Here is a 27,255-nt window from a genome sequence, read left to right as displayed (position 1 = left end):
CATGTCAGATGGCTCTAGCTTTGACAATTCCAACATGCTGAGATTGAATCGATTCAATCTTAAATGATATGTTATACGTAGTTGAGTAGTTGAGTACTTAAGTAGCCGTTAAGCCTTCTCCAGGTTACTACCACTACTGTTGGTAGTTCGGATACCCCATACTAACTGAGAGCTTGGCGGTCACGGGAGGGTTCAAACAGCTCAAACTAGGCAAACCAACAACAACCACCGCCGCACGCTCCTTGCGATAGCTTTCGAACATTGGCCGGTTATATGCGACTCGGGGCAGGAAACCATGCGCTGTTTTACTCCCCCGCATTGAATTCGACTGCGTTTGCTTGTTCGACATCTCACATTCCTGTACATCCACTGGTGATCCTCAACGTCACGAGGGGTCGTGAATAAAACTAGCTTGGGAAGGTACTTGGAAAGCTGGCTTGCTAATTATGTCAGCTCGTCACTCTACGCGCCCACGCCGCATTGAGGATGCCCTCTCGCAGCTCGTTGACAATCTCACTCACCGATTCTCTTACGCCGCCACGGAAGACGAGCTCCCCGACGAAGAATACGAGGCCCTCGCAGTGCGACAGCAGGAGAACCTTGAACACTCATGGCGAATACTCGATGCTTATTCCAATTCAAGCAATGATCCAACGTCGCCAAACGGTGGGGCGGGACTGGGGATCACTCGTAGAGGAAGCTTAGCAGGTGGTGAGAATATCAACAACGCGTCGGACTTGATAAAGCGGAAGCTGCTACGTGAAAATGCAAGCCCAGATAAAGCGATGCGGTTCTCCAATTTATACTCGCGCCTTCTAACCCAACCTGTCCTATCACAAAAGTGGGCCATCTTATACCTACTTTATCGGCTGTCGAGCTTGGATGACTACGACGAAAGCTTCGAGGAGGAAGGAGGCAGTCGGAGTCCAGCCGTCGAACCAGGTAATATACAGAACTTGCTATGGAAGGGACAGCGAGCAAGACAGGGACTGGGGCCGATGTCAGATGAGGAAGGTCCGGCTATCAGTTCATCAGCATCGCAAATACCGGCGCGCCTCGAACGGAAAGCTTCCCAGCGACGACCGGAACGGGAGATACGGGACATGGGAGAAGATGAAGAACTTGAAATGGCTCAGGAGCACCAGAGGTATCGCGCAATGTCAGATGCTGCAGCAAGAGACATCCAGATGGAGGAACAGAGAACCGCTCAGCCCCAGCTGGCTCCAGACGATCAACAGAAATTAGCTCGACCTGCCGAGAATGGGCTTTTGCGTGACCTTCCCTTCGTCCTGCAGGGCTTATCGTCATCGAACCTTGAATTTACGTCCTCTACCCTCAAACTGCCGCCAACACTGCCCATTCCCTTGGTATCTCTTCTGAACACTTTGGCGGAGCCGGGCCTGCTATATAAAGGGTTGTCGGCTTTCGTTGAAAGCTCCAGTGGGGGGTTGTTGAACCAAAGTTTGCGAGCGGCTCTCTCAAATGAGCTCCGTTCGTATCTAGGATTAGTTGCGACACTGGAAGGGGAAATTCGAAGGGCGCTGGCCGCTCCTGGAGCTTCTACTTCTCCCGCCAGCGTAGCCAAAACCGGGGTCACATTGAAAAGATGTGTAGTATGGACAAGAGATGCGACAATGGCACTGAGGTTAATGAGCGTGATTGTCGAAGAAGCTCAGAGTAAGTGGTAATCTATGCGTGGGAATTCCATTTACTAACGACACCTAGACAAGAAGGGCGGCCAACTTATATCGATGATACATGGTTTCTCGACTTCCCATGGCGATCCTTTCGTCTGCGCACTAGCTGAGAAACTGCTCACACATGTTACGCGCCCGTTCTATGACATGCTGCGCTTATGGATCTATGATGGCGAGCTTTCAGATCCATACCAAGAGTTTTTTGTAGTAGAGCCGGAGGTTAGTCCAAGTACTGATCCCCGGCGCCTCGCGACAAGCGTTTGGGAAGACAAGTATAAGCTTGACGACGATTTGGTGCCATCAATTATCACGCAGGATTTTGCCAAGAAAGTATTTTTGATCGGAAAATCTCTGAATTTCATCAGGTACGGCTGCGGGGACTCGGGATGGGTAGAAGCCTATTCAAAGGAGAGTTCGAAAGAGTTGCGGTACGGCGACACAGCAAGTCTAGAGACATCCATCGATGAGGCATATAAATCCACAATGGCGCGGCTGATTTACCTCATGGATGAAAAATTCAAGCTCTTTGATCATCTTCGGGCACTGAAGAAATACCTGTTACTGGGACAGGGAGATTTTATCGCCCTCTTGATGGAATCACTGGCTTCAAACCTCGACCGTCCTGCTAATTCCCAGTACAGACATACGCTCACGGCTCAGTTGGAGCATGCTATTCGTGCTTCTAATGCTCAATATGATTCGTCAGATGTCCTTCGCCGTCTGGATGCCCGGATGCTCGAGCTCAGCCACGGTGAGATTGGCTGGGACTGTTTCACGCTAGAATATAAGATAGATGCCCCAGTTGATGTAGTCATTACACCCTGGGGCTCTACTCAATATTTGAAAGTCTTCAATTTCCTATGGCGCGTGAAACGGGTCGAGTTTGCGCTTGGTAGTACTTGGCGTCGATGTATGACCGGTGCCAGAGGCGTACTGAGAAGTGTCGACGATAAGGTAGGGCCTGACTGGAAGGGAGCAAGATGCGCTATTGCTGAAATGATACATTTTGTTTGCCAATTACAATATTACATCCTGTTCGAAGTCATCGAGGCTAGTTGGGATCAGTTGCAAGCATCTATTTCCAAGCCAGGATGTACACTGGATGATCTCATCGAAGCACACACCAAATATCTCGAATCGATTACGCACAAGGGCCTACTAGGCTCATCATCTTCGTCCAAGAGCTCGTCCTCCAACAAGCATCAAGAAGAGAGCTTCTTGACTCAACTACACCAGATACTGAAGATCATGCTTGCATATAAGGATGCTGTCGATGGGTTATACTCGTTCTCTGTCGCCGAGTTCACCCGAAGACAAGAACTCAGTGCTAAAATCGAGACGCGAACCGCACAAGGCCGATGGGGCGTTACAGAACGTGACCTTCTCTCATCCAGGCGCACTCGTGGACACCAAAACTCGGTTTCTTCGATGTCCACGCCGAACGTTGGGAACTCCGCGGACGATATAGGTACACCGTCGTCCCTCATGGGTCAGGACCTTTCAGCAGACGACCACATGCTTGCGTCCCTACGTGTTCGACTCCGAGATCTGTCTGCCGAGTTTCGGTCACGGTTGAATACGCTCCTGGGCGACCTAGCATACCAACCAGATGTAGACATGCGGTTCCTCGCTGTAGTAATGAACTTCAACGACTTCTACGAACCGGTACGAAAGCGAAGGACAGCGACGAGCTCTCGAGACAAGGAAAGACTCCGCCGCAAAGCAGCAGAGGGGAATGCACAAAAGGAAATGAAGAAAGAGAGAAGAGATCCAACCGGGCCAGAAAGCGCCAGTGGCTCAGGTGCCCAAGCACCATAATGTACTTTTCACCTGAATGCATCGTGGGTTCGCATTTTTGATGAGGCTAAGGTTGGGACTATAAAATTGGAGTCAAGGAACAGGGAGGGCAAAGTTTAATGGCATGAATAGATAATGCAAGCGATGATTTTACGGTCATTGATATATATACTTCCATAATAGAGGAATGTTTTGTAAGCATGAGAGATCTAATCTAAAAGAATTGCGCACGTAAACAAATCCCAAGCATATTCTCAAATGGAAGCGGACCATCTAGTAAAGGTTGGGGGTCACTAGATTTAATTCCGCGGTGTTGCGAAACTTCCGCAACTCACGTGGAAATTTTCCCAAAACTTTCTACAAGACAATCCAAACGTTCAATTCACACAGCCCACACCCACCATTTAGGCGCTACCTGCGTCTTTTTCTGTATCGCTTTTCCAGAGTCTTTAAATATACGCGACTCGAACTTTTTTCGCGGAAATCAAAAGGAGGAGGCCGCAATTTGCCGCAATGTCGGGTGAAGAATCTTCCCAGCCGTCGCACGTCCCGGCGTGGAAGAAATTAGGACTGAAGCTCAAATACGCCAAGGACCCCCTAGAAGAAGAGAAAGAAAATACAGATAAGGTTGAGAAGAGGGAAAAGAAAGAAAAGAAGAAAGATTCAAAGAAGAAGAAGAGGAGTGAAACCGAAGCCGAAGCCGAGCCAGAGGATAAGAAGCCGCGCAAGAACAAAAAACGACGACTTGATGACGACGATAACGATGAACGGGACGAGAAAGAACAACCTGCAGCTGAGAAACAAGAGGATGAGTCCCGCAAGAAAAAGAAGAAGAAGGTTTCTTTCTCGACTGAAGTAGAGGAGAAGGAGGTGCCTAGTCGTGATGCCCTGGGTGATGTCGATATGGATATGGATATGGATATGGATGCCGATGCTGATGCCGAGGATGGAGGGAAGAAGCAGAAGAAGAAGAAGGAGAAAAAGAAGAAGAACAAGGATCAGGCGGCTGCCGGAGATTCAGCGAGTGATGCGTCCCGGAAGATTCATGAGACTCCTATTCTCTCCTACTTGAGTCTTTACTACAAGCATCGCTCGGCGTGGAAGTTTCAGAAGAACCGCGAAACACATCTCTTTAAACATGTTCTTTCGTTGGAGCAGGTGCCGACTCAGTACAATGCTGCTCTTCTTGTGTATCTCCAGGGCTTGAAAAGTGAAGGTGCTAAGCAGCGGTTACGGGAGATTGCTGAGGAAGCTGTGAAGGCAGAGATTGAGGAGGCTTCATCCGATAGTAAGGAGGAAAGTACCGCGGACGAGTCTGCAGAGCATGTCCCGTCTGAGAAGGAGAACTATGACAGCGCTGTCGGCGCTTTCAGGGAATGTTTGTCCCAGGGCAAACAAGATGAGCTGAATACGACTGGATCTACGGATAAGCTGGAAGGCGATGCGTTGAAAAAGCTTGAGATGAGACAGCGAGCGGAGCTCGTCTTGTATGCAGTCAATGGCACGCTGTTCAACTTCCAGAAGCCAAAGCCTCTTACACAGAAAGGAAAGGGCGCGAAGAACCAGAACCAAGCAAATAAGAAGAAGAAGAAGAAGAACCGAACTGCTATTGTGGAAATATCAAGCAGCAGTGAAAGTGAAAGCTCTAGTGACAGCGACAGCGACGATGATGCTGCTGCCAGCAAAAAGAAGAACGAGACACCCAGGGATTCGTCTTCTGATTCGAGCAGTGACAGCGATTCTGAAAGCACAAGCTCCAGTGATTCGTCATCCTCGTCATCATCTTCTTCCTAAATGACCATTGCATAGGCTCTTCGGGCCTATTATCTCGTCTTTTCTCCTACGCTTCTGCTCGAGATGGTTCCCTTGGAGCCTATACTCGAACTGTCACATCTTCAAAAAGTTCACAAGGATTACTTTCGAAAAGTCTTTAGCGAAAAGTTGGATACCTGGTCTAGGCATATGAAGGAGTTCGTCAAACTGATGGCATGATTCACCTTAGTTGTCATGTATACCCAGTATATACAGATAGAACAGTATTTTCCCTATTCAAAATTTGTTTATGAAGGCATAAAATCAAACGAGCCATAATCTTTACCATGTAGAAATAATACCTTGTAGGATTCATAGATCCGCCAATTGATATGCGTTGTCCAAAGGCGGTGACAGTGGAGCTTACTCAATAGCTCAGAGCTTCGGCCCTCAGGCACCCTTTGGCACGCGTCCTCTCGAACCTCATCATCCTCCATCGCCATTCCCCCTCTTCGTGCTTCTCGATACCTTCGTCCCCGCTTACATTCCCCCTGTTCCCGCTCGTTTACTTTTCTAAGTACTATATACGCTCATCGCCATCATGTCTGGTAGGGTCCTTGGCTAAATTGATTGACCTGGTGCCATGACTTCATCGATTACTGACCTTCATTTTGCGAGCAGGAAGCGCATACGACAGACATATCACAATCTTCTCAGACCAAGGTCGTCTGTACCAAGTCGGTGAGTGCCTCTGGTTGGAAAGCCACCTCCTCGAGAAACAGTTCGACGTCAACCGAACATGTGGGGACCATCGCCATAAGACAACTGGATAGCTGATCGACCATGTTCTGTCATCAATAGAATATGCCTTCAAAGCCATCACCTCAGCTAACATAACCTCGTTGGGTGTGAGGGGAAAGAACTGTGCTGTGGTGTTGTCTCAGAAGAAAGTCGCTGTAAGCTACAACTCCGCACATGTCCGAGTCCCGACCTTGTCTAATCGACACCATAGGATAAACTGATTGATCCATCCTCTGTTTCACATATCTTCCGGCTCTCTCCCTCTGTTGGTTGTGTCATGACCGGCTCCATAGCGGATGCTAGGGCTTCCGTTGACCGTGCTCGTGGAGAGGCGGCGGAGTTCCGATACAAATACGGTTATGAAATGCCCTGTGATGTTCTTGCGAAGCGACTTGCCAATATCAATCAGGTCTACACACAGAGGGTATGTGTCATTCGACTTGATCAATAGGCGGTTACGTGGACTGACGCAAATACTTTCTAGGCTTACATGCGCCCGTTAGGAGTCGCTATGACCCTGATCTCTGTCGACTCAGAGAATGGCCCACAGGTCTACAAATGCGACCCCGCAGGCTACTACGTCGGATACAAGGCCACCGCATCTGGTCCGAAACAGCAGGAGGCAATCACTTACCTGGAAAAGAAGCTGAAGAACAAGGATTACGCCGAGGGCAGTTGGGAGGAGGTTGTCGAATTGGGAATCACAGCATTGAGCAATGTGCTTAGCGTTGATTTCAAGAAGCACGAATTGGAGATTGGAATCGTTGGCGGCCCTCGGACGGATGGTAAAGAGGGCACGGATGTCAATTTCCGGGCTCTGACGGAGGATGAGATTGATGAACGGCTGCAAGCTATTGCCGAAAAGGACTGAATGTCGAACGTATGAACATGCATGTTGCTAGACGCGAATGATATTTTAATAGCATAACTCCGACTATGGTTGTTACGGTGGTGATATAGTCGAAGGACCCTTACTGCCAGGGCAGACAAACGGTAGACGGACGACGATGATTCGTCTCTGTACTTCTCCAGGTTTGTGGCAACGTGCAGAAACCAAGACCTCGGTATGAAGTAGTTTTGACAATTGGCGATATGATGGGTTCGAGCAGCATGCAAGCTCCCTGAGTCTCCACAGAGATGGTGAGACGTGACAATCTGCAAGGAGTGCAGTGATTGAGCGCTTTGCAAATGCGAAGCAACATCGGAGGGAATGAGCGAGGTTACCTGACGGTAGAGAGAATAGCTGTCTTGCATGCGCTGGGGCAATATCTTGACGTAGTCGATTGTGGATATGCAGATATTCGCCACCAGAGCCAAGCAGTCATTGATAATCCTGAGCGGCAAGGATTTCCGCCTGAGGCTGTCAATCATTGCTTTTTGATGCCCATTCAGGTCTTCAGCTGATCTCCATTTACTGTGGTTGGGATGTGGCTGAGCTGGGAAGTGTGGCTTTCGCGTAGTTTCATCTCAGTCACGAACCAGGCCAAAGTCTGGTACCTGAAAACTCAATTGATGGGAGTGAGTCAGGGAATATCCATGATGTTCTGCTTTTCCTCTGATCTCGGATGAAGCCTTGCCTAATCGGTCGATGCCTCCGAACCTGAAACGCATCCCTCGTGCATATCGTGGGACTAAAGTGTGGCGAAAACAAGATCACATTTGCTTGGGAAACAAAAGCACAGCTGGTGCATGACTAACTAGTTCGGCATTTAGCGCCATTTTTAGGCGTTAGGCGAACGAACAATCAGCCCATCGGGAGGGTGTTCCACTTGGCGGCCTGCATCTGCCTGTAAGATTAGAGTCTAGTATCTACTACTCAGTTTTCCGAGATCCAAGTATCCCAGAAAGTCACGGTGGGTGCGTTTCCACTGGTGCGGTAAACTGACACATGAGATGATCCCATGCTGGATGGATGTATCATTTTGCTACTGTATTTAGTCTGTGGGGTTTAGACTTTTTTTTTCCTTTTTCTTTTTCGGGTTATTATTTTCTGTTTGTTAATTTATTGATTTTTATTATTGATTTTGGTTTTGATTTTGATTTTTTTCTTTTTTTTTTCCTGACTATGCTGATGCAGACCCATTCTTAGATCCTTTCCGACGTACCAGCGGCTTAGCGTTCGCGCTTCTTGATATCAGCCCTTCCTCGACATGACTGGAGTCGGTTAGGCACATGGCTTCGGATGGGGCTTCTACCTACTATGGGCTCCACCTCTACTTGTCATTGCCCAGCTGTGGTCCCGAGCTGTGATATCCGTATCCTCTCCTCAGCAGCACAGTCACTTTTTGCAGCCAGCCACTATCCTTGATGATCTCCCTGAGTAAAGCTCTTCGTCCTTGGCCTACGGGGATGGACTGGAAAGCTGTCATCGGTGGTCCTGGGGATCAAGTTTAAAAGGCATATCTCGCCCTCAATGATGGAACGCTATTGTAGAGCAGCCACTCTTTCACAGAGTCTTACTTAGCTTGGTGTCGCCGTCCTAGTATAACAATTGCTCCATTATCCACTTGACCTTCCCTTTGATCTACCTGGGCTTTCGCTCTTCGGTCTCTAGTCGTCTATTCCCTAGAGTCGCTTCTTAGAGAAAGTAGCAATGGCAGACGGACGTAAGCATTCATCTCCAATCCTGAACCGGGATCTACATTAGTTTGCAAGGCGATGCGATACTAATGAATATACATGATTAAGTCAACGACGCACGTGCCCTAAGAGTGGCTGAGATCATCAACGACTACCGAACCCTCCTGGTGCACATCTCCCAACAAGATATCCCAGTTCCCGCGGAAGATATCCACGAGCCCGGCTATGAGGTGATCCGGGAGAGTTTGACTGCTGCGCAAGCCCTAATGTCGTCTAACTATACCCCGGTCCCTCCAACCGGGAGGAATGATGCGGAAACCGAAAAGGCAGAACTTCGGAGGTATGTATCTATTTACTCCGGTCTATGTAACATGTGGTCAACTAACTAATTGCCTCTAGGGTCATACTCGATGGATGCGCCCGTCGCTTTCAAGCTCATAAGATTTACCTCCGCGCAGCAGCAGGGAGAAGATGGTCTATCAATCGGGCAAATGTCCTCCGAGGACAACGGCCCAACCAGACACATACTGCTGGATTGAAGCTAGTAAACGACACATTCCGACAGGTTGGTACTTTTCTCTGCAATCTGCCACCGAACTATTTAGACTGACATTTTGGGCTTGAACAGGAGCTTGCTCAGGTGACAGATGAATACGTTGTGGCCGATCTTCGAGCAGCCGATATCCGCGCAGGCCATTGGCTTAACGACGATCCATCTCTACAGGAAATGCGCAGTTGGATTGAACGACATCCATGAAGCCCACCCTTCACGTCAGGTTCTTTTGCCGAGAGCCAATCAGAAGCACGGCATTCGACGATTTAAATGGTGGCATACCATTTGATTAAGCGCAGGTCGCTTAATTGCGCCTAGGAAGAGATGCCCCTCTTCCACAAAACTAAAAAGTTCCCTCACCCTCCTTTGATTGGGACCTGTTTTTACTATGACGCTGTTGACGGTTATGATATCCCCACGAATGATTGCTAATCTGAGACGTTTGAGATTGTGGAACGTCCCCCAGTTCTTTTCCACATTTGATTTCTTTTCATTTCTTTCCTTTTTTCCCTGTCACCCTCTCTCACCCCCTCTCTTTTGTTGTTGGTTCTTTTTACGGGTTCTATGGATCTCGAATTTCGGGCTACTGTTAAGTGCAACCACATCTGTACCAGTCAGAGAAGGGAACGCGATTCCCCATTAGATGAATTAATTTCGGCCGCCGATAGATCATTTAGCTCTAGTGAGCTAAAAAGAAAAAGATGAATGATATTGAATAATGGAAGGCGTACATATTTTACACAATTTCATCCCTGTAATCTCCTTTTTAATATGATACACTCTATAGTGATCATAATGTAGGAAGTACTCCAGCTGTACTTCTTGTGGTCGTTTTCTGTCAAGCGCTTTGACCCGATTGGCACTGTGGGGCCCACGGGTGCGAGTGGGGAGTTTTTATTTATTTTTTTAACAAAAAGAAAAGAAATATGATGAAAATTATCCAAGATGTACATTGCCATTGGTTGAAATCCCAACCAACCAGGTCAATTATTTTCGATATTTCTTCGAGGTTATACTCATAGTACTGGAAAACTTCATGATCGAACAATACCCTCTAGGTGATAATACGCTCCTTCCTCTTGGGGTAACGTCTTAACGCCGACCAGTCCATCGGAGATACCGAACCACATGGATGGATTCCTTATGCACTATCCCTTTTAGCGTCGATTAGTTGAGGACATCCCAGCTGAAAGCTGCGTGGAGTCAGGGAAGGGCCCAATGCAAGACTAAGTTTAGCACAAAATGCACGGCAGTTGAGAGTTGAAACGGACTTTTCAAAAGAGAAAAAAAAAAATTTTCCCCCCAATCCTTGGTGGTCGGTGGGATCGGAATGTGGCCGTGCAGAGGAGCCCTGCAGTAGTTTAAAGCCAAGGGTGCCAATCAGATGCCCGGATTGGCAACCTGCATCACAGTTCAGCTGAGGAGGTACAAAGTGATCCACAGTAAACTCCAGATAAGGTAGGTCTTGTTCGTGCTAAGGTTCATCTGTCTGTACTATGTACGCTCTCCCCAAGCAGCCGGTTTGACATTAGAGATCGTCGTTGACTATGAAGCGTGGGATGCTGCCCGTCTGTCTGATGCAAGGCGATTGAACTCGAACATTTTTTACTCTTTTGGGTTGCCGATTTCTCGGGATTTGCTTCGTTCTCTTGGTGCTCGAACCTGGATCGGAGTTCTCCTACGCAAGGAATTCTTGCTCAACATAGTTTAACCTTTTCCAGGAACCCAAGGTTCGTGACTTGGAGTCACGACTCACGAATGCTGGATTTGTGTCTTCCTCCCATCTTGCTTTGTTCAGGCTTGTGTAGTTGGTGGGGACTAAGAATGTCACGAGTTGAGAAGAGAAGTATCTTCCACTGGATTCGATGACTGTACTCTTGATCAATCTGATATTTCTGGATAGTCGTGGAGCTCCTACACGATTCGAACAGACACTTCAATGCACTTTGGCATCATAATCTAGTCCAAAATAGATAGGTCATGTGCACTGACTCGTTCGGTAGATATATTTCTGATATTCGACCTGTTCTCACCTCTGAGATCGGTTAGTTTTCATCGCATGCGATGGATTATCTATTAGTCGTGCTACGTTACAGACTACCGTCGTGGTTTTAATACTACCCACGGTCATCGCAGTCTTAAAGACTGTAACCTGAGTCCCCATGATATCTCCTGGAGCCAACCATGATAGACGAGATGGGATTCCTCCACATTCCTTGACTATCACCCGGACTTTCGGCTGTCCAAGTAATTAACTACTCACTGCTCAGGGGTTAAAGATCCGCAAGGAAATACCCTGGTCGTTTAAGGAAGGGTGCCCTTCCGTGAGATTGATCTGTCCTTCTGACAGTTTACACGATTCAGATAACTCATCATATGAGATAGTATCAGTACTTGGGATGAACCATTCCTATACAACCCTGCCCTACGGCAAGAGAGCCGCGTGCGAAGCGACAAGGGAATGCCGCAGTCACCTGGACATGAAGAACCAGGAACATCGAAGTTTCAGTAGAGAAAGCAAAAGGTCAGGCAGAGAATGACTACGCCACCAAAGATTCTGCGTGTACGTTTCAAAAGGTCGTGCAAACTGGTGCGAGCCAGTCTAACAGGCTGGATTTGAATCTATATAAAGTGGTTAGATCTCTTCGTCGAAAACAAAATGTCTTAGCCATTGAATTCGCCTCGTGTCATCAGTTGACAGCTCGTCAGCCACAGCCACATCACTCGCCACACCCCACATCCTTGCACCGCCGCAAGTGAACCCTGAACCAATAAACTCTCAGCCCTGTTGTTATTTTGGGTATCCGACCCGCGTCATAGGTCGGTCCTAAGGCAGGTACAACACTCATCAGGCTGCAGTGTATTTCCAGGAGGAGCACTCAGTTTAAATACCAACTATACCTCGGTGAGTATGACATGTCACCTTCCCGACTTATCTACTATTTTGCATTTCTTGGCATTTTTCTCGCTCTTCTTCTCTCTCGATACCTTGGTGATACTTCAATTCTGATTCCATCTACCCCTCCAGCCATGTCTTCCGGACTAAAGTCGGTTGCATATTTTGTCAATTGGGTAAGTTGGCGTCCAGAGCGATCTTTCTTCAAAGGGTATTAATTGAGAAAAGGCGATCTATGGGCGCAATCACAACCCCCAGGATCTCCCTGCAGATAAATTGACCCATATCCTCTATGCATTCGCCAATGTCCGACCTGAGTCCGGAGAAGTGTACCTGACGGACACCTGGTCCGACATCGAGAAGCACTATCCCACGGACTCCTGGAATGACGTCGGCACTAATGTCTACGGATGCATCAAGCAGCTGTTCTTGCTCAAACAGCAGAATAGACAACTGAAAGTTTTGCTGTCTATCGGTGGATGGACCTACTCGGCCAATTTTGCCCAGCCGGCAAGCACGGAAGCCGGACGCACTAGGTTCGCTGAAACTGCCACGAGGCTGGTGTTGGACCTTGGTCTTGATGGTAAGTTGCCTCGATGGACTTGTGTGTATGATGCCATCTGCTAACGTGGAATAACAAGGTTTTGATATCGATTGGGAATATCCCAAGGGTAAGCAAATGCACGAAGACGGCGGCAGAGAAACCTTGCTAACAGGCCACGTAGATGATAACGAGGCATATAATTTTGTACTGCTTTTGCAGAAGTGCCGTGAAGTGAGTCGGTCTCCTATCTTCGTTCTTCCTCGGTGCTGACACAGTGTAGACCCTAGACAGGGCAGCCGGCCCACAGCGGAAGTTCTATTTGACCATTGCTTGCCCAGCAGGTAAGGAACATTACTCAAAGCTCCGGCTTCGTGAGATGACACCCTATCTGGACTTCTACAACTTAATGGCATATGACTATGCTGGGAGCTGGGACAGTGTTGCGGGTCATCAAGCAAATATCTATCCTTCTCCTGACAGACCTGGCTCGACACCATTTTCGACAGTCGACGCACTTACATATTATGAGACGGCGGGTCTCGTGCCGCGCTCTAAGATAGTTGTTGGTATGCCTATCTATGGACGTGCTTTTACCAATACCGATGGCCCTGGGACCAGTTTCTCTGGCGTGGGCGAAGGAAGCTGGGAGAACGGGGTTTGGGACTACAAGGCACTTCCCAAACCAGGTGCAACGGAGTATGTTGATCCCAGTATCGGTGCATCGTGGAGCTATGACCCTGCAACCCGCACGATGGTCTCGTACGACAATGTGCGCATGAGTGAGATCAAAGCGACTTTCATCCGGCACCATGGACTAGCTGGTGGTATGTGGTGGGAGACTAGCGGTGACAAAGGAGGCAAGACTGCCAACAAAGCGGATGGTAGCTTGATTGGAACCTTCGTGGAGGGCGTGGGAGGACCGGCCGCCTTGGATCAGACCCCGAACGCACTTGCATACCCGGAAAGCAAGTACGACAACCTGCGAGCCGGTTTCGCTTAGACCTAAGTTTGAGATACCCCCAGTATACGACAGTCTTGTTCCTTGTCGAATTTGCATGTTCTTGCCGTGGTCTTCAATGCACATATATATACTTTACGCATCGTTAGATTTAGATCCAAGCTATGGGACGAGTGTTTCGAATTTTTATTTCATTTTCAAGGCTCCTATCGGACTATGGTAACCCATGCTCCTCAACCTAATATCCACCAATCTAAATCCACCGAAATTGCCTTAGATAAACTCGTATGCATCACCGGTAACAAGAGAGGCGGGGCGATCCGAAATTAGATCGCTTATTTGGACTCGTCGAAGACGTAGGTGAGGTGGCACTTGCCACAGTACTGACGGTTGTGCATAGCAGCCATGAAGACACCGGCACCACACTGTAGAGTCATTAGTCATTTCGCCACACAAGTCACAGAGGGGTATCCAGAGAAAACGTACCTCGGGGGCGGGGCACTCGCGGCGGAGACGCTCGATCTTGCCATCACCGTCGACCTTGTAGTACTTGAGGACGGCAAGCTTGGTCTTCTTGCGCTTGTGCTTGATCTTCTTGGGGGTGGTGTAGACCTTCTTCTTACGCTTCTTACCACCACCACGCAGGCGGAGCACGAGGTGAAGGGTGGACTCCTTCTGGATGTTGTAGTCAGAAAGAGTACGGCCGTCCTCGAGCTGCTTGCCAGCGAAGATCAGACGCTGCTGGTCAGGGGGGATTCCCTCCTTGTCTACATGTTCACGTTAGTACAGTGACTTTACATTTCGTGTGCGGAGTAGCGAGCGAAGAATGCTTACCCTGGATCTTGGACTTGACATTGTCAATGGTGTCCGAAGACTCCACCTCGAGGGTGATAGTCTTACCCGTAAGGGTCTTGACGAAGATCTGCATCTTGATGAAGGCCTGGTATCATGAACATGTTAGTCTGACCAGCGTTTTTGAGACACACGTTATGCTGATGAATGTTGGATGCATAGGCGCAAGTGTCGTCGATCATGTTTGCCTCATTTCTTCTCTTCCTTTGCCCATTTCTCACATCTCAAGCAGAGGTAGTGCTAGGAGGAGACAGAGAGACAAAAGTGATTCAAGCGACTGCGATCCCATGTCCATCACCGCAAGGTACAGGGTCATCACTAACCTCGACAAGACTTGTCTTCCTCAACCTTCGTTGCGATCGTGTGGAAAATATGTAGAGTGGAGGGTCTTAGTGCGTTAAAATCGGTTGTGTGATCACGTGGAACACACTTTTGCCGTATTGGCCCTAGCGTGGAAACCCTCGGATAATCAGGCTCTCCGGGTCCTCATCTTTCTCACCTGACTTGCAAGTCACGGGATCCAAGCTGGATGCTTACGTCACAGTTGCATGCCTGGAAGCGCAGGCCACCAAATGATCGACGCGTCTTGGGACCACCCGCTCGATCCAGATTGGAAGACAATCGAATTCAATCGTCATCATCCCTTCGCCAGTTGCTAATTATTGATCAAATGGCTTCATGATTGGCGTCAATTATTATCCAGGCTATTGCAAAGGAAGGGAGTATCATGAAGCGATAGTGTCTTGAACCCTCACAGGCGACAGGGTGCATTTTCTTCAAGCAGAGGAGGCGACATCGATAATTAATATAGGGTGTTTGTCTGGACCGCGAGGGGGAACCAGAAACGAGCTCCTTACAGGAGTAACTAACCTGCCGGATCGCAAGCCTTAATCGCGTTCGGGCCACTTTTTTGTTCGATATTCTCCGTGCTCGAACCAAGGCGCAGCGCCGGCGATCCACTAAGCAGCGCAAATGGGCGGCCCCATGCCAAGGGCGCTGGTTTCCCTGACGCCTCAACCCGGGTGCGTTGCTGGGCCAACTGCGCCATTGTTGATCGGAACCGTGGACGATAGATCGGGATAGCTTCAGCTTCTCCATCCACCTTTCCCTGGTTCCCACCTCTAAATACTTCATATTGCCCTTGGTCCTCTTCTCTCAGAACCAGAGGTCCAGAAATCGCGCAGGGAAGCTTCACACAAGCTTCAATCCCGTTGTCGCATTAGTTTCAGATCTAGTCGGAAGAGCGACTTAGTTCTTTTTCCATCTGAGCTTCCTCTCCTTCTAACCCTTTCTTTCCCTTATCCGTCTTCTTCGTTGAAGAGTTCACCGACTGACACAGTGGACAGGTCGGTTTGATACCATCTATCGTACGACTAGCGCTGCGTGAGGTATGGTTTTATGCAACATGCGCAAAGCTTTCCGGAGTACTTACATATAGAATTAGATCTGTCAATTGCCCGCCACCGATTTGTGACGAGTGGCGTACAGACTTTGCCCACCATGTTATCGAACCCACATCGCAATCTACAGGAACGACATCGACAACATCGGCGGCAGATTTCAACACCTTCCGCTCTTGATGCCGCCAAAGTCCCCAGTCTTCCTGCCCAGGCAATGCACCGATACCATGCTCACCGTCGCGGCCAGAGCCTAGACCAGAGGTCTCTACACATGCAACGATCGCAGACCGTGCAAGATGGTAACCTTCTAAATACTAACGCAACAGGTCCCCTGGTAATGCAACAGCAACACTATGCTCGTTCGGCGCAACCGACACCCATGCCCATGATGCCTGAGTGCCAGACTTTCAGTCCTGAAGAATTGCAAACCCAACCAAGTATGGGATACATGAGCCCAGCCTTCGCCAAGGCCGAGACCCCGGCGCTGGAGAGTCGGCCGATGAACCTCCATCTCAATCTGATTCAGCAACAGCAGTTGCAGCAAGCACAGCTCATGGAGAATGGCGCTTGGGATTTCTACCCACACGACAACCTCCCAACGGGACTTCCGCACCAGACCAACGCAATCCCTGCAGATATGAGACGACTATCAGTGCAGTCGGATGTCAGTCCCGCGCAAAGACCACATACGCCGAAACCTGCACGTAAGTGCCCTGATATTACTTACAGGAGACAAGCCCCACTGATGAAACTTAAAGACTACCTTCCCATTACCCCTGCGACAACACCATTCAAGAAAACAGTGGATCTTGTGCAGTATGGTGGCGACATGCAGCCAACCCCCACCAAGGAGCAGAGATTGTCTGTTCCCGTTTCAGCCCAGCCGTCGTACATGCAACGTGCTAAGTCTCTTCAAGGAGTGGCTGGGACGACCTTCTCCCAGCAAAAGATTGATATGCCCTCTCCCCCAAATACAGCATCCTTCGAGGTGGATAGTTTCGATGTGTTTAACTGCCAGCAGGGTTCCAGTTTTGAAATGTCAAAGTCTGAAAGTTTTTCATCTAGCCACTCTTCAACATCGTCGTCGTCAGCAACATCCCCTTTCAATTCGTCACCAGACCTTGCCTCCATGCCGCACCTTGCAGACAGTGGTAAGGCGCAGAAGATTCCTATTTACCCTGCAACACCTAGCCGTATGACTCCAAAGAAGACCCCAAGTGCGCCCCCGAGCTCGGCCAAACCCAAGCTTTCTCCAAGGGTAGCATCTATTGACAGCCTTAATCTTGACGCCCGGGTCCATGCCTCTATTAAAGAAACTGGTGTCACCATTGACGAGATAGCGTCATACATTCATGGCCCTGACCCAGAAGATGGAAAATGGGTATGCCTACACCCCGGTTGCGAACGCCGGTTCGGAAGGAAAGAGAACATCAAGTCCCATGTCCAAACACATCTTGGAGATCGCCAGTACAAGTGTGATCACTGCGATAAATGCTTCGTCCGCGGACACGACCTTAAGCGCCACGCCAAGATACATACCGGTGACAAACCATATGAATGCCTCTGTGGTAATGTGTTCGCCCGACATGATGCCTTGACTCGGCATCGGCAACGCGGCATGTGTATTGGCGGCTACAAGGGTATCGTGCGCAAGACCACCAAACGCGGTCGTCCGAGAAAGCACCGGCCTGAAATGGATGAAAGACAAGAGAAATCCTCCAGGACGCGCCAGAGAATCGCCGAAAAGTCGTCATTTGACTCTTCTGGATCAGACACTTCGCACAATTCGCCGCCCTCGGAAGTCTTCGAAAACATGAGCCTGCAGGGTTCTAGTCCGGTGGGAGAAATGCCAATGTTCAGCAATGTTAATTATTCATTGCCCCCTGAGGTCCTGACTTTCACACCTCCCGCCTCTCCTGGCGGTAGCATAAGAAACAGACCATCACCTGCCCACAGCCAGCGATCGATTACACCCAGCACTGAGGATGAAATGCCACCATTGTCTCCATCTAAACGACCTCTGGAAAGGATCATTGAAGAATCCGGTCTACCTTTAATTTCGGACCCTGAAGCCTGCCCCTACACAAACGCTACAAACTCAACAACTCATGCCCTATCTTCTCCACACACCGTGCCCACTTTGACCGAATCATCAAATGGCTCAGACCTAGACATCTTCATCAACCAAGATCCATCTACAAGCTTCAGCAAGCACGAGTTCCCTGGCTTAACCGACCCTGACATGGCGGCATTCCCTGATTACGTGAACGGTCCCGCTTTTGACAACGGCATGGATTTGTTTCAAAGCAAAGGTTTCTCTAACGGTCCCTCAATGAGTGACGATTTCTTTGCTTTCCAGTTCCAGATGGACGAACAACCATCGGACGTTATGACAAGGGAATTCTTCTTGGAGTGAAGCACTCTCAAAGGAGATTTTATAGACATGAAAAGACTGATGGAGACTGACGACGCAACGACACTCGAATAATGGTGAATGTGAGCAAATTTCATGACTGAGATATAGACGACTGGAAACCATGTATATGACAAACGAACTTTAAAAAATGGCGCGACGAAACTATGTACAATTTACGACTCATCAAAACTTTTCAACGATCAACTTCCACTACCAACGACATCTGTGACAGAACTTTTCGGGCATTTCGATCTTTCTTTTTCATCTCAATGTGGCTTTATTTTCATTTTGCTTTTATGTGACTTGCTCAGCGATGTACGACAACTTCTGGGACTTGTGGGAAAGACTTTTGACAATTTTTACGGAGTTCTGCAGGTCATCCTTTCCTTTGTTATGCTTCACGCCTTATATTCCTTCGTTCCTTTTATTCACGAGTTTATATGACGTTCATGTGATTTGCTTTTGAAGACTCGAGACTGTACTAAATGGGTATGAACTTTCTCTGTTGGGTACATCGTCTTTCTTGGTGGCCATTCCCACCTGTACTTTAGGCCTGCAATAGATCCACTGAATAAAACAAAACAAAACAAAACAAAAGAGATTTACATGTAAAGAGCATTTCGGTTATAGTGAGTCTGGAAACGTCTATGTTTCAGTAATCAATCTATAGGGTTCTATAAACCATGCCTAAGTAGTATAACACAAATAATACCCGGTCACATCATGCAATGCAGGGCAAAAACACGGAAACAGGAGCCGTTAATGACTTCCTCTCCATGATATCGTCAGCTCAATCGGGTGTTCCTCTTCCGACGCATAGATTTTGCTCTTTGTAGGGCCTTTAGGTGCCTTGTCCGCGAAGAAGGTCGTATTTCCCCGGTAAGAGAGCTTGCCATCCTGGAACTAGAAGAAATGTGAGAATTGAGTTGGAAAAGAAGTATGGCAGATCAAAACACTTACACTGAACTCAACTGGGTTCCTGATCCGAGGACCGCAGCTGAACGTGTCTTTTTCAAAAGAACACTTGCCCTTACTGGACTGCAATGTGAATGTCTCGTCTACGATGTGTATCTCGTTAGCGCATTTTCAGGGAATTGTACTTTGCTTACGTGTACAACGAGATGTAGAAGACAAACCAGAAGCCTTTTCAATTCGGAACGTTGCACAGGTCCCTGCTGTGAACCAGGTTCCGCGGCTGATTATACAGCCTCTTTGTTGGCCTTGTGTTGTGACGATCAGGTTCCCTCTTTTCGAGTTCGGTGTACCGGTACTTGTTGGCTCCGAGGGTCCTCGTGTTTTGGTTGGTTCATCTTTTCGAGGTGTCTTTGGCTGATACCGGATACCCTTGGAAGGGCAGTTGGATGTTTGACCATCTAGTGTGGGCGGTTAGACATCGTATACCTTTCTAGATAATTGGAATGAGACTAGGGTAGCAAACCTGGGTTGGCAGGGATGAATTTTCCCGTTTGCAAAGGCCCGGCGACATTGAAGAAATACCAAGCCTCGTTCAGGTTGTGGTGGCGGCATCTAACCACCACTTCGGCCCCATGGGCCTTCACTAGAGCGTCGTGGATCTCGCTTAGGGAGTAGGTCTCTGTGTAAGAAGGAACAATCCCAGCACCGGCAAGGATCTAGTAAGAATTAGTTATCTAGTCGCGGAGGTGCGATACGGAATCCAAAGCTTTACAGGCACACGAACCTCGTGTGTAGGCAATCCGTGAAAGAGCTCCACTGTCTTATCAAAGTAGTCCACCACTTCCTGTTGCGGGTAGTATATGTCGTAGCAGTGAGTCTCTAGGGTACTGATGCATGTTCCATGTTTGTTCCACTCATGCTCCCACAGATTCGGGTCGTCGCCCTTCCAGTCTTTCCAGAAAATTCGCATCTCATCCAGAAGGTCCCCTCTACCTGAGTCAGTCAGAATCAGGGAGATGTTGCTATACCGCCTTTTTGAATCACAGAATTGAGGGTAACCTCCATTACAGTAATCTGGCCTGGAAAAAGCCAGGAGTCAGTGTTCCAGTTACACACATCAATCCCCCTAGTAAGAGTCTCACCATAAGCCATGGATAGTCCAGGAATCCTCCGGTCCAATGGCCGGGTCGGCGTCCCAAAACTGCGATTGAAGGAACTGCCCCCCGGGATAGTTGAAGCAGCATTTGTCCTGGCCATGATACGGAGTCGCGCAGCTCAGTTCAGCCTTAGAGCAGTGTTGAAAGCTGTTCTGTGAGGATTCAATTCCGGGTCCAAGGAGACTTGAAAGTCCCAGGGTCCCCGTCAAGGCGCTTAGCACCTGCTGTGGCCCTGGAATTCCTTGTAGCATCCTGGTAATATACTACTGCTAGTAGGGAAGTTGGCGTATTTCGCGCTCTAGCTCCTGTCAAGGACTTGGAGTGGTGAGCTAAAACAAGTATCTGTTGTAGTTCACTCGATTAGATGAATAGGAGAAGTAGATGATAGGACATAAATAAGATAGCTCGAGATAGACGTCGTACCCCGTGATCCTATGACCGATGACTAAGTTGGATCGCCACATGTGATCCGTCAGCTGATAGGCTAATGAAGCTAGATAACCTTAACTGAGCTAAGCTGTGGAGATTCTGGAGAAGCTATAGAAGCTCCCAACTATTGATAACCAATCTCATGACCAGACTGCTTTCCTGGTTTCTGGCACCCTCGTTCAATGGATTTTGTTTTCTTCCCTTTCTCTTATACCCGGTACCAGCCGCCAAACATAGCAAAAGTCCGGCGGATTTCTATTCCGCCGGTATTGATATGTAAGGGCCTATATCTCAACATATTGGTACGGGTTAAAGCTGACCCCATCACATGACAAAGTTGATTTTTATGTATAGAATGGAGTTCGAAATCATCCAAAAAAATGAGAGGGGTATCATGTAAGGTTAGGTCGTTTATATATATACATATACACACATTTGCAGGCTATCAAGATTTCACCGCATCTATAGCCTTTTCCTTCTGTAACTCTTGCTCATGGGCTCGCTCTTTCCACATTCTCAGAACCTCAAAGCAGACTTCAACTGCGATGAGGAGGATGATGATCCATTCAAGCCGCAGTCCGTGTGTCTCACTTAGCCTCTCCCGGAGGACGCTTGCTATCTCCTGCGCATAATCCATCTTTTCATTCAAGAGCTTGATGCGAATTCCGACATCCAACGCTCTTCCTACCTGTTCGTAGTATCCCTCCAACCCAAGTTCATGCCGGCTATCCCAGAAGAGGTCCGGCAAGGAGTCCGTGAGCTCTGAATAAAGATTCAACTGGGCACGTACGCTCAATAACTGCCCTGTTTTTCGAAGGATAAAGTCTCTTGTGTATGGAAGGCGAGAGCCTTGTGACAATAGTGTAGGTATTGATCTAGTTGATTCGAAATAATTTGACAGGAGTGTTTCCAACACTGCCAATTTTGTGCTCCGAGCCAGCCCAGAGGAGAATGCCACTTTTGTTAAAACCGTATCCACAGGCTGTCGATCAAGCTGCGGGCTTGTTTCATTGTTGCTTGGTTTGGTGCCTAGGATAATGGTATCGCCCTTTATGCTGCTGCTATCTCGTTGCGGATCCTCCACATACTCGAGATCTTCCGTCTCCAAGCTATCAAGATGAGGTCTTTCGGCTGCAGGTAGTAAGGTCCTAGTTGCGAGGAAAGACGTGAAGCCTTCCGGGAGAGACCACGCCACAACGGTACCCGAGGGGAAAACGAAAATATCGCCAACTTCGTTGGGAGCCAAATCCGTGGTGGCCGGGTTGCTAACGCGGCGAATGGAGTCTAAAGGGACCTGAACATGAACCACCTGGGGGTAAAGGCCGGTATCAAATGGATCTGGCTCATAGCCTTTCTCTTGAAGAATTTCCCGCGCTTTGCGGATGTTGAATTGTTCGGCCACCGCATAAGCCGTCACAACCTGTCGCTCATGAATCAAAAAATCAGCGATTGAGAGTACTATCGAGACACGTTGATTAGAACCTTTGTTTGATAGAGCCCTTGCTCTTTGAGCATAGCTTTGGAGAGAATGCCATCTTTTGATCTTTGTGCCTCAACCGCGACTCTCCGTAACGAGGTTGGCGCTGCCGGCGATCTGCCTCCTCTTCTCCGTTGCTTCTGGAATTCTTGCCCTGGCTCCTCGCTCACATCTCCAGCTTTTGATTGTTTCTGGGTCAGGTACGCATTGGAAGAGAAGAAGTCCTTGCGTCGAGGGAGGCTGAAGGGTGATGTGGCATGAAGGTATTGGCTCCGGGGCTGCTTCACAAGCCTGGTCACTGCGGGTCTTTTGCAAATGGAGCCAACGAAGGGTTTTGCGAACATTTACGCAATTGGAAGAAACGAAAACTTTGGCAAAGTAGAAATTAAGATAGTTATGTCAATACCTAACTGAATTCTAGTGCCATGACAAACACGGTCGGCCGTTGAAGATCTGAAATCAATTAAGTTTGAAAGACCGCGGCGGTTCTGCGGAAGTAAAAGAACTGGCTCTCGGTGATGTAACTGGAGCTAACCTGAAATCAGTTAGAGGTGGTGCTTAGTAACCGGTCCCCCGACATACCCCAACATCCCGGACATGCTTTCTTGCATCGGTGACACTCCAGCATAGCTCCATCAGGTACGGTAAAGGCTCTCGCCATGGACGCGCCTGGCGCGACTGAGGCGACGGATGATATCCGTCAGGATGGCTCCGACTTGGAGGTATCGGCCGGACAGAACGTTCACAAGTCCAGTACCCACCCCAATCACCCAGATCGATTGGCAGGAAATGAGCACGAGCACGAGCACAACGAGGACGAGGGCCAAGATGACAATGAGCATGAGGATAATAGTGAAGAGGAAGAGGAAATAGAGGACGAGGAGGAGGAAGAGGAGCCACACCTGAAATATGCGTACTTGACGAAGCATTTGGGAGCGGTGTACCGCAACGGAGATGCAACGAGCTCTTTCCTCGCTGCTGGAGACAAGCTGGTATGATTTCTGTGATTATGATGATGCTAGCTGAAGCTGAGAATTTGTCTAGATAATTGGAACGCATAACGGTAATATTGTATGTTGCCCGGCTGCCAACTCAGGCACATTTCACAACTAACATCCAACAGCATGCGTTGTCACTACCTCTGTTCCAATCTCTCCGTGTGTACCATGCACACTCTGCTAGCGTCACTTCTATATCGGTCTCGCCATTCCCTCCACCGTTACCGAACATTAAACCCGACAGCATTAGGCTTCATGAAGCACAGGACCACAACTCCAGACCATCATCCGGCGCTTCCAGCCTTCGGGGCAGGCCAAGGCCGAACACACACCCAGCGCTATCCTCTACACCCTCAAACTCGATATATATAGCGACGTCTTCCATAGATGGTAATGTGTGTGTTGCGTCTCTTGTGGATCCCAAAGACGTTCTCTTGCGCAACTTTGGCCGGCCTGTACAAGCTGTCGCACTATCACCAGAGTACAAAAGTGACAGAACATTCTTATCCGGTGGCCGGGCAGGTGACCTGATTCTTACTACTGGTGGCCGAGTGGGGGCAAGTACGAATTCGACAACGATGGGGGGTGCTGCAGCTGCAGCTACGAGCTGGCTTGGCTCTATTGGCCTTGGGAGCAACACCGGCAAGGATACCATATTACATAGTGGCGAAGGAGCTATTAGCACGATAAAATGGTCATTGTCTGGGAAATTCGTCGTCTGGGTCAATGAAGAAGGAATCAAAATCATGCGATCAAACCTTCACTTAGATTCATCTGACTCAGAATATGCCTGGAAACGCATCAGTCACATTGACCGCCCCAACCGTCCTGGATGGGAAGAGATGTCTAGTGTTTGGAAGGCTCGCGCTGAATGGGTTGACGACGCCGCGCTTGATAGCGAGGAGACGCCGAAGCACAAAGGCGAGACATCTCTCCACGACCACACAACCGTTACACCCACCAAAGAAAGGGTAGAGAAGCTAGTAGTGGGCTGGGGTGGTACGGTCTGGGTAATTGAAGTTTATCCTGACCGGCCGAGCAAGAACAACAGAGACCAAAGGATTGGATCTGTAGAGGTCTCTACAATGTAAGTCTCTGAAGTCCTGGATTTGACCGATTTTTAACAGATCTTTAGACTGCGGACCGACTGTGTTATATCTGGAATCTCATTATATACTCCCAGCCTTTTGGTAGTTCTCGCCTACATCGAAGCTGAAGGGGATGCTTCAGGGGACGAACGGTCCAAACATGGAGTCCTCCATCCCAGAGGACGTCATCGGCCAAGAGGGTTAGAGCCTGAGCTTCGGATAATTGATATTGAAACCAAAGAAGAGCTCAGTGCAGATACCCTTTCAGTCAGCCGCTATGAGAATCTTACTTCTTCCGACTATCATATGTGTGTTTTACCGCCCTGGAAGACAACTGTATCCGTTTCCCAGAAAGGTACATTGGAAGCTCTCGGGAGTGGCATCTGGGATGCAACGATGTATCCTGCACGCTTGTTCAGTTCGGGTGCCAGTATTCGCAGTTCGACTAGCAGCGGCGACAAAGGTTCTAGTAGAGCACCCAGTACTTATGCCTCCCGACGGGTACCTGTAGAGGAGCCCTTATCTAAAGAGATACAAGATATCTCAGGGAATGTGGGGACCAAGATCTTCATACATAGTCCGTATGATTGTGTTGTTGCACTGAAGAGAGATCTCGCAGATCGCCTGTCTTGGCTGGATGCACACGAGAAATACGAGGAAGCATGGAAGCTCATCGATGAGCATCCCGAGGCAGCCGGATCTGCAAGTGAACAGAGCGATGCCATGTTTGCTCCTTTGGCAAGAGCTCCAACTACCCTTGGCGAATTCTTAGCTGATGATAGGTCTTCCACGACAACCACCGGCCGAGGAATCATTTCTGTTGCCGAGCAAGAAAAGCGCCGTATTGGTGAGCTATGGATACAGCAGTTAGTTGAGGCGGATAACTGGAAGGAGGCGGCTGAGGTTTGTGTGAAAGCACTTCATACTGCGCCACGTTGGGAACATTGGGCTTGGACTTTCATCAAGCGCGACAAGCTGGATGAAATATCACCTGCCATTCCAACCGATATGCACCCACCCCTATCTTCAGCAATCTATGAAACCATCCTTGGCCATTATGCCACTCAAGACAGACATAGGTTTAGTGAGCTTATAGACTCCTGGCCGTTCGACCTATTTGATGTTGCCGGAATCATATCGGTCATTAAAGAGCAACTTGGATCAGGATCTATCATACCCGATTCGGATGAGTGGCGCATCTTGATGAATAGTCTTGCTAAGCTGTATCTAGCCGGTGGTCACTATGGTGAAGCGTTACGTTGTTATGTCCGACTCCAAGATGCGGATACGGCTATGGCTTTGACAAGAGAGCATCGTTTACTGGATGCAGTCTCCGACGATATTCCAGCGTTCATCATGATCCGTGTGTCCAAGGAGCAGCTCAAATCGGCACCCAAATCCGAGCTGGAGGAGCTCACAGCAGAGCCTATCAAGCTCCTCGTGAGCGAAGCATATACAGGAATTGTCCGTCCAGAGACCGTTGTCAACCAGCTGAAAGCAGCGAACCGGCTTTTATTCCTCTATTTCTATCTGCGGGCTCTTTGGCGAGGAGAGTCTCTACCACATGGCGCTACTAAACCCCGAAGGGGCCACTTCGCTCACATCCGGGACGCCGCGAGCAAATTGGCAGCCGACGAAGGGAAAGCACTAGTTGACACTTTCGCCGACACAGCAGTGGAGCTTTTCGCAAACTACGACCGTGCATTGTTGATGGAGTTTTTGCAAACTAGCACCGCTTACACATTCGACTTGGCAGTCACCATATGCGAAGGCCGTCGCTTTACACACGAGCTCATCTACCTCCTATCAAAGATGGGTCAAACAAAACGAGCCCTGAACCTCATCCTCTCCGAATTAAAGGATGTATCACAAGCCATCTCATTCGCCAAGTCCCAAGGCGAACCCGACCTCTGGGAGGACCTCCTCGACTACTCGATGGACAAGCCACGTTTCATCCACGGTCTCCTCGTGGAGGCTGGTACAGCCATCGACCCAATCAAGCTCGTCCGACGGATCCCTAGCGGACTAGAAATCGAAGGTCTGCGCGAGGGCCTGTCGCACTTGATCCGAGAACACGATCTCCAGGCAAGTATCAGCCAAGGCGCCGCCAAAGTCCTCCAAAGCGAGGTCGCAGTGGGCATGGACACGTTACGTCGAGGTCAGCGACGAGGCATCAAGTTCAATGTTATTGAAGAAGAAAAGCGTCCAGCATCATCAGCAGCTACGCTGTCCGGAGTAACCGAGAAAGACGAAGTGAAGAGTGACGCCGGCACTGAGAAGACCTCCGTACCAGCACATACTCCGACGCAAGTCGGGAGATGTGCAGGTTGTCAACTTCCTTTCCATGCCAATGGTAAGAGTTATCTTCGTTTTATACTTGTAGTCGTTCTTTTTGCTCCTTTCTTCCACCGTTTTCTTTCCTCGATCTTGAAGCTAATGGTTATTGTAATGGCAGAGAAAGAGATTCTTGTTGGGTTCGCCTGCGGACACATCTTCCATCTTTCCCACATTCATGCATCTGAACCCTCCGATGATACCACGCCGGACAGTCGTTCAGCTACACAAACTCCAAAGTCGTTCCGGCAACCGCGTACACCGACACTGGACGAGCCCTCGATGTCCACATCCCGGACGGTTGGCCCCAAGGTCACCACTGCCCGGCTTCTCCGGGACCGAATTGGCGATGGATGCCGGATTTGTGCTCTTGCGAAGGAGATTGAAGCGATCGGGGAAACTGATACTTAAACGGATCAACAGTGTCTCTGTACAGACTTTGCTGAGAGCACTTCCACAAGTGTTATTCTCGGAGATGCTTTGGTGCATGTTAATATCGATGTGGGTGGAGGACGGCTGGTTCCGCTACATAGCTCCCTGGCGCGACTACAGACGGTATAGTTTTGTTTCTTAGGAGATACCCATAGTAGTACCAATTACAGTGCAAGTAA

At 48.9% G+C, this 27,255-nt stretch overlaps 9 protein-coding genes across 9 annotated transcripts; 6 read left to right on the top strand and 3 right to left on the bottom strand.

Moving 5' to 3' along the window:
* Window positions 1-446: 446 nt before the first annotated feature.
* On the top strand, window positions 447-3,515 carry AO090003000683 (tubulin gamma complex associated family protein; the record flags this gene model as incomplete). The annotated part of the gene is made up of 2 exons (XM_001819781.3): window positions 447-1,677; window positions 1,726-3,515. The coding sequence occupies 2 exons, from the start codon at window positions 447-449 to the stop codon at window positions 3,513-3,515; spliced, it is 3,021 nt and encodes a 1,006-aa protein (XP_001819833.1).
* A 492-nt stretch (window positions 3,516-4,007) lies between these two features.
* On the top strand, window positions 4,008-6,918 carry prs2 (proteasome core particle subunit alpha 1; the record flags this gene model as incomplete). Its single annotated transcript, XM_023234990.1, has 5 exons — window positions 4,008-4,014; window positions 5,928-5,987; window positions 6,108-6,202; window positions 6,259-6,471; window positions 6,532-6,918. 5 exons carry the CDS (start codon window positions 4,008-4,010, stop codon window positions 6,916-6,918), a joined length of 762 nt encoding a protein of 253 aa, XP_023090054.1.
* A 1,722-nt stretch (window positions 6,919-8,640) lies between these two features.
* Window positions 8,641-9,612, top strand: AO090003000681 (uncharacterized protein; the record flags this gene model as incomplete). Its single annotated transcript, XM_023234989.1, has 4 exons — window positions 8,641-8,653; window positions 8,736-8,967; window positions 9,027-9,192; window positions 9,499-9,612. The coding sequence occupies 4 exons, from the start codon at window positions 8,641-8,643 to the stop codon at window positions 9,610-9,612; spliced, it is 525 nt and encodes a 174-aa protein (XP_023090053.1).
* Window positions 9,613-12,096: 2,484 nt separating this feature from the next.
* On the top strand, window positions 12,097-13,620 carry AO090003000680 (glycoside hydrolase family 18 protein; the record flags this gene model as incomplete). The annotated part of the gene is made up of 4 exons (XM_023234988.1): window positions 12,097-12,252; window positions 12,305-12,659; window positions 12,718-12,851; window positions 12,901-13,620. 4 exons carry the CDS (start codon window positions 12,097-12,099, stop codon window positions 13,618-13,620), a joined length of 1,365 nt encoding a protein of 454 aa, XP_023090052.1.
* Window positions 13,621-13,913: 293 nt separating this feature from the next.
* AO090003000679 (ubiquitin-40S ribosomal protein S31 fusion protein) lies at window positions 13,914-14,506 on the bottom strand (the record flags this gene model as incomplete). The annotated part of the gene is made up of 3 exons (XM_001819777.3): window positions 13,914-14,003; window positions 14,065-14,345; window positions 14,413-14,506. 3 exons carry the CDS (start codon window positions 14,504-14,506, stop codon window positions 13,914-13,916), a joined length of 465 nt encoding a protein of 154 aa, XP_001819829.1.
* A 1,424-nt stretch (window positions 14,507-15,930) lies between these two features.
* ace2 (putative C2H2 transcription factor (Swi5)) lies at window positions 15,931-18,246 on the top strand (the record flags this gene model as incomplete). The annotated part of the gene is made up of 1 exon (XM_023234987.1): window positions 15,931-18,246. One exon carries the CDS (start codon window positions 15,931-15,933, stop codon window positions 18,244-18,246), a length of 2,316 nt encoding a protein of 771 aa, XP_023090051.1.
* Window positions 18,247-19,202: 956 nt separating this feature from the next.
* Window positions 19,203-20,569, bottom strand: AO090003000677 (T2 family ribonuclease; the record flags this gene model as incomplete). The annotated part of the gene is made up of 5 exons (XM_023234986.1): window positions 19,203-19,225; window positions 19,512-19,619; window positions 19,685-19,877; window positions 19,946-20,240; window positions 20,304-20,569. The coding sequence occupies 5 exons, from the start codon at window positions 20,567-20,569 to the stop codon at window positions 19,203-19,205; spliced, it is 885 nt and encodes a 294-aa protein (XP_023090050.1).
* A 623-nt stretch (window positions 20,570-21,192) lies between these two features.
* On the bottom strand, window positions 21,193-22,262 carry AO090003000676 (RMD1 family protein; the record flags this gene model as incomplete). The annotated part of the gene is made up of 2 exons (XM_001819774.3): window positions 21,193-22,167; window positions 22,230-22,262. 2 exons carry the CDS (start codon window positions 22,260-22,262, stop codon window positions 21,193-21,195), a joined length of 1,008 nt encoding a protein of 335 aa, XP_001819826.3.
* Window positions 22,263-22,883: 621 nt separating this feature from the next.
* AO090003000675 (CLH domain-containing protein) lies at window positions 22,884-27,055 on the top strand (the record flags this gene model as incomplete). Its single annotated transcript, XM_001819773.1, has 5 exons — window positions 22,884-23,216; window positions 23,269-23,295; window positions 23,348-24,309; window positions 24,358-26,663; window positions 26,766-27,055. 5 exons carry the CDS (start codon window positions 22,884-22,886, stop codon window positions 27,053-27,055), a joined length of 3,918 nt encoding a protein of 1,305 aa, XP_001819825.1.
* Between the last annotated feature and the right edge of the window lie 200 nt (window positions 27,056-27,255).

Source organism: Aspergillus oryzae, chromosome 2, assembly GCF_000184455.2.
Source record: "Aspergillus oryzae RIB40 DNA, chromosome 2".
NCBI lineage: Eukaryota > Fungi > Ascomycota > Eurotiomycetes > Eurotiales > Aspergillaceae > Aspergillus > Aspergillus oryzae.
Note: the sequence above shows the minus strand (reverse complement) of the source record. Positions and strands in the feature narration are given on the sequence as shown.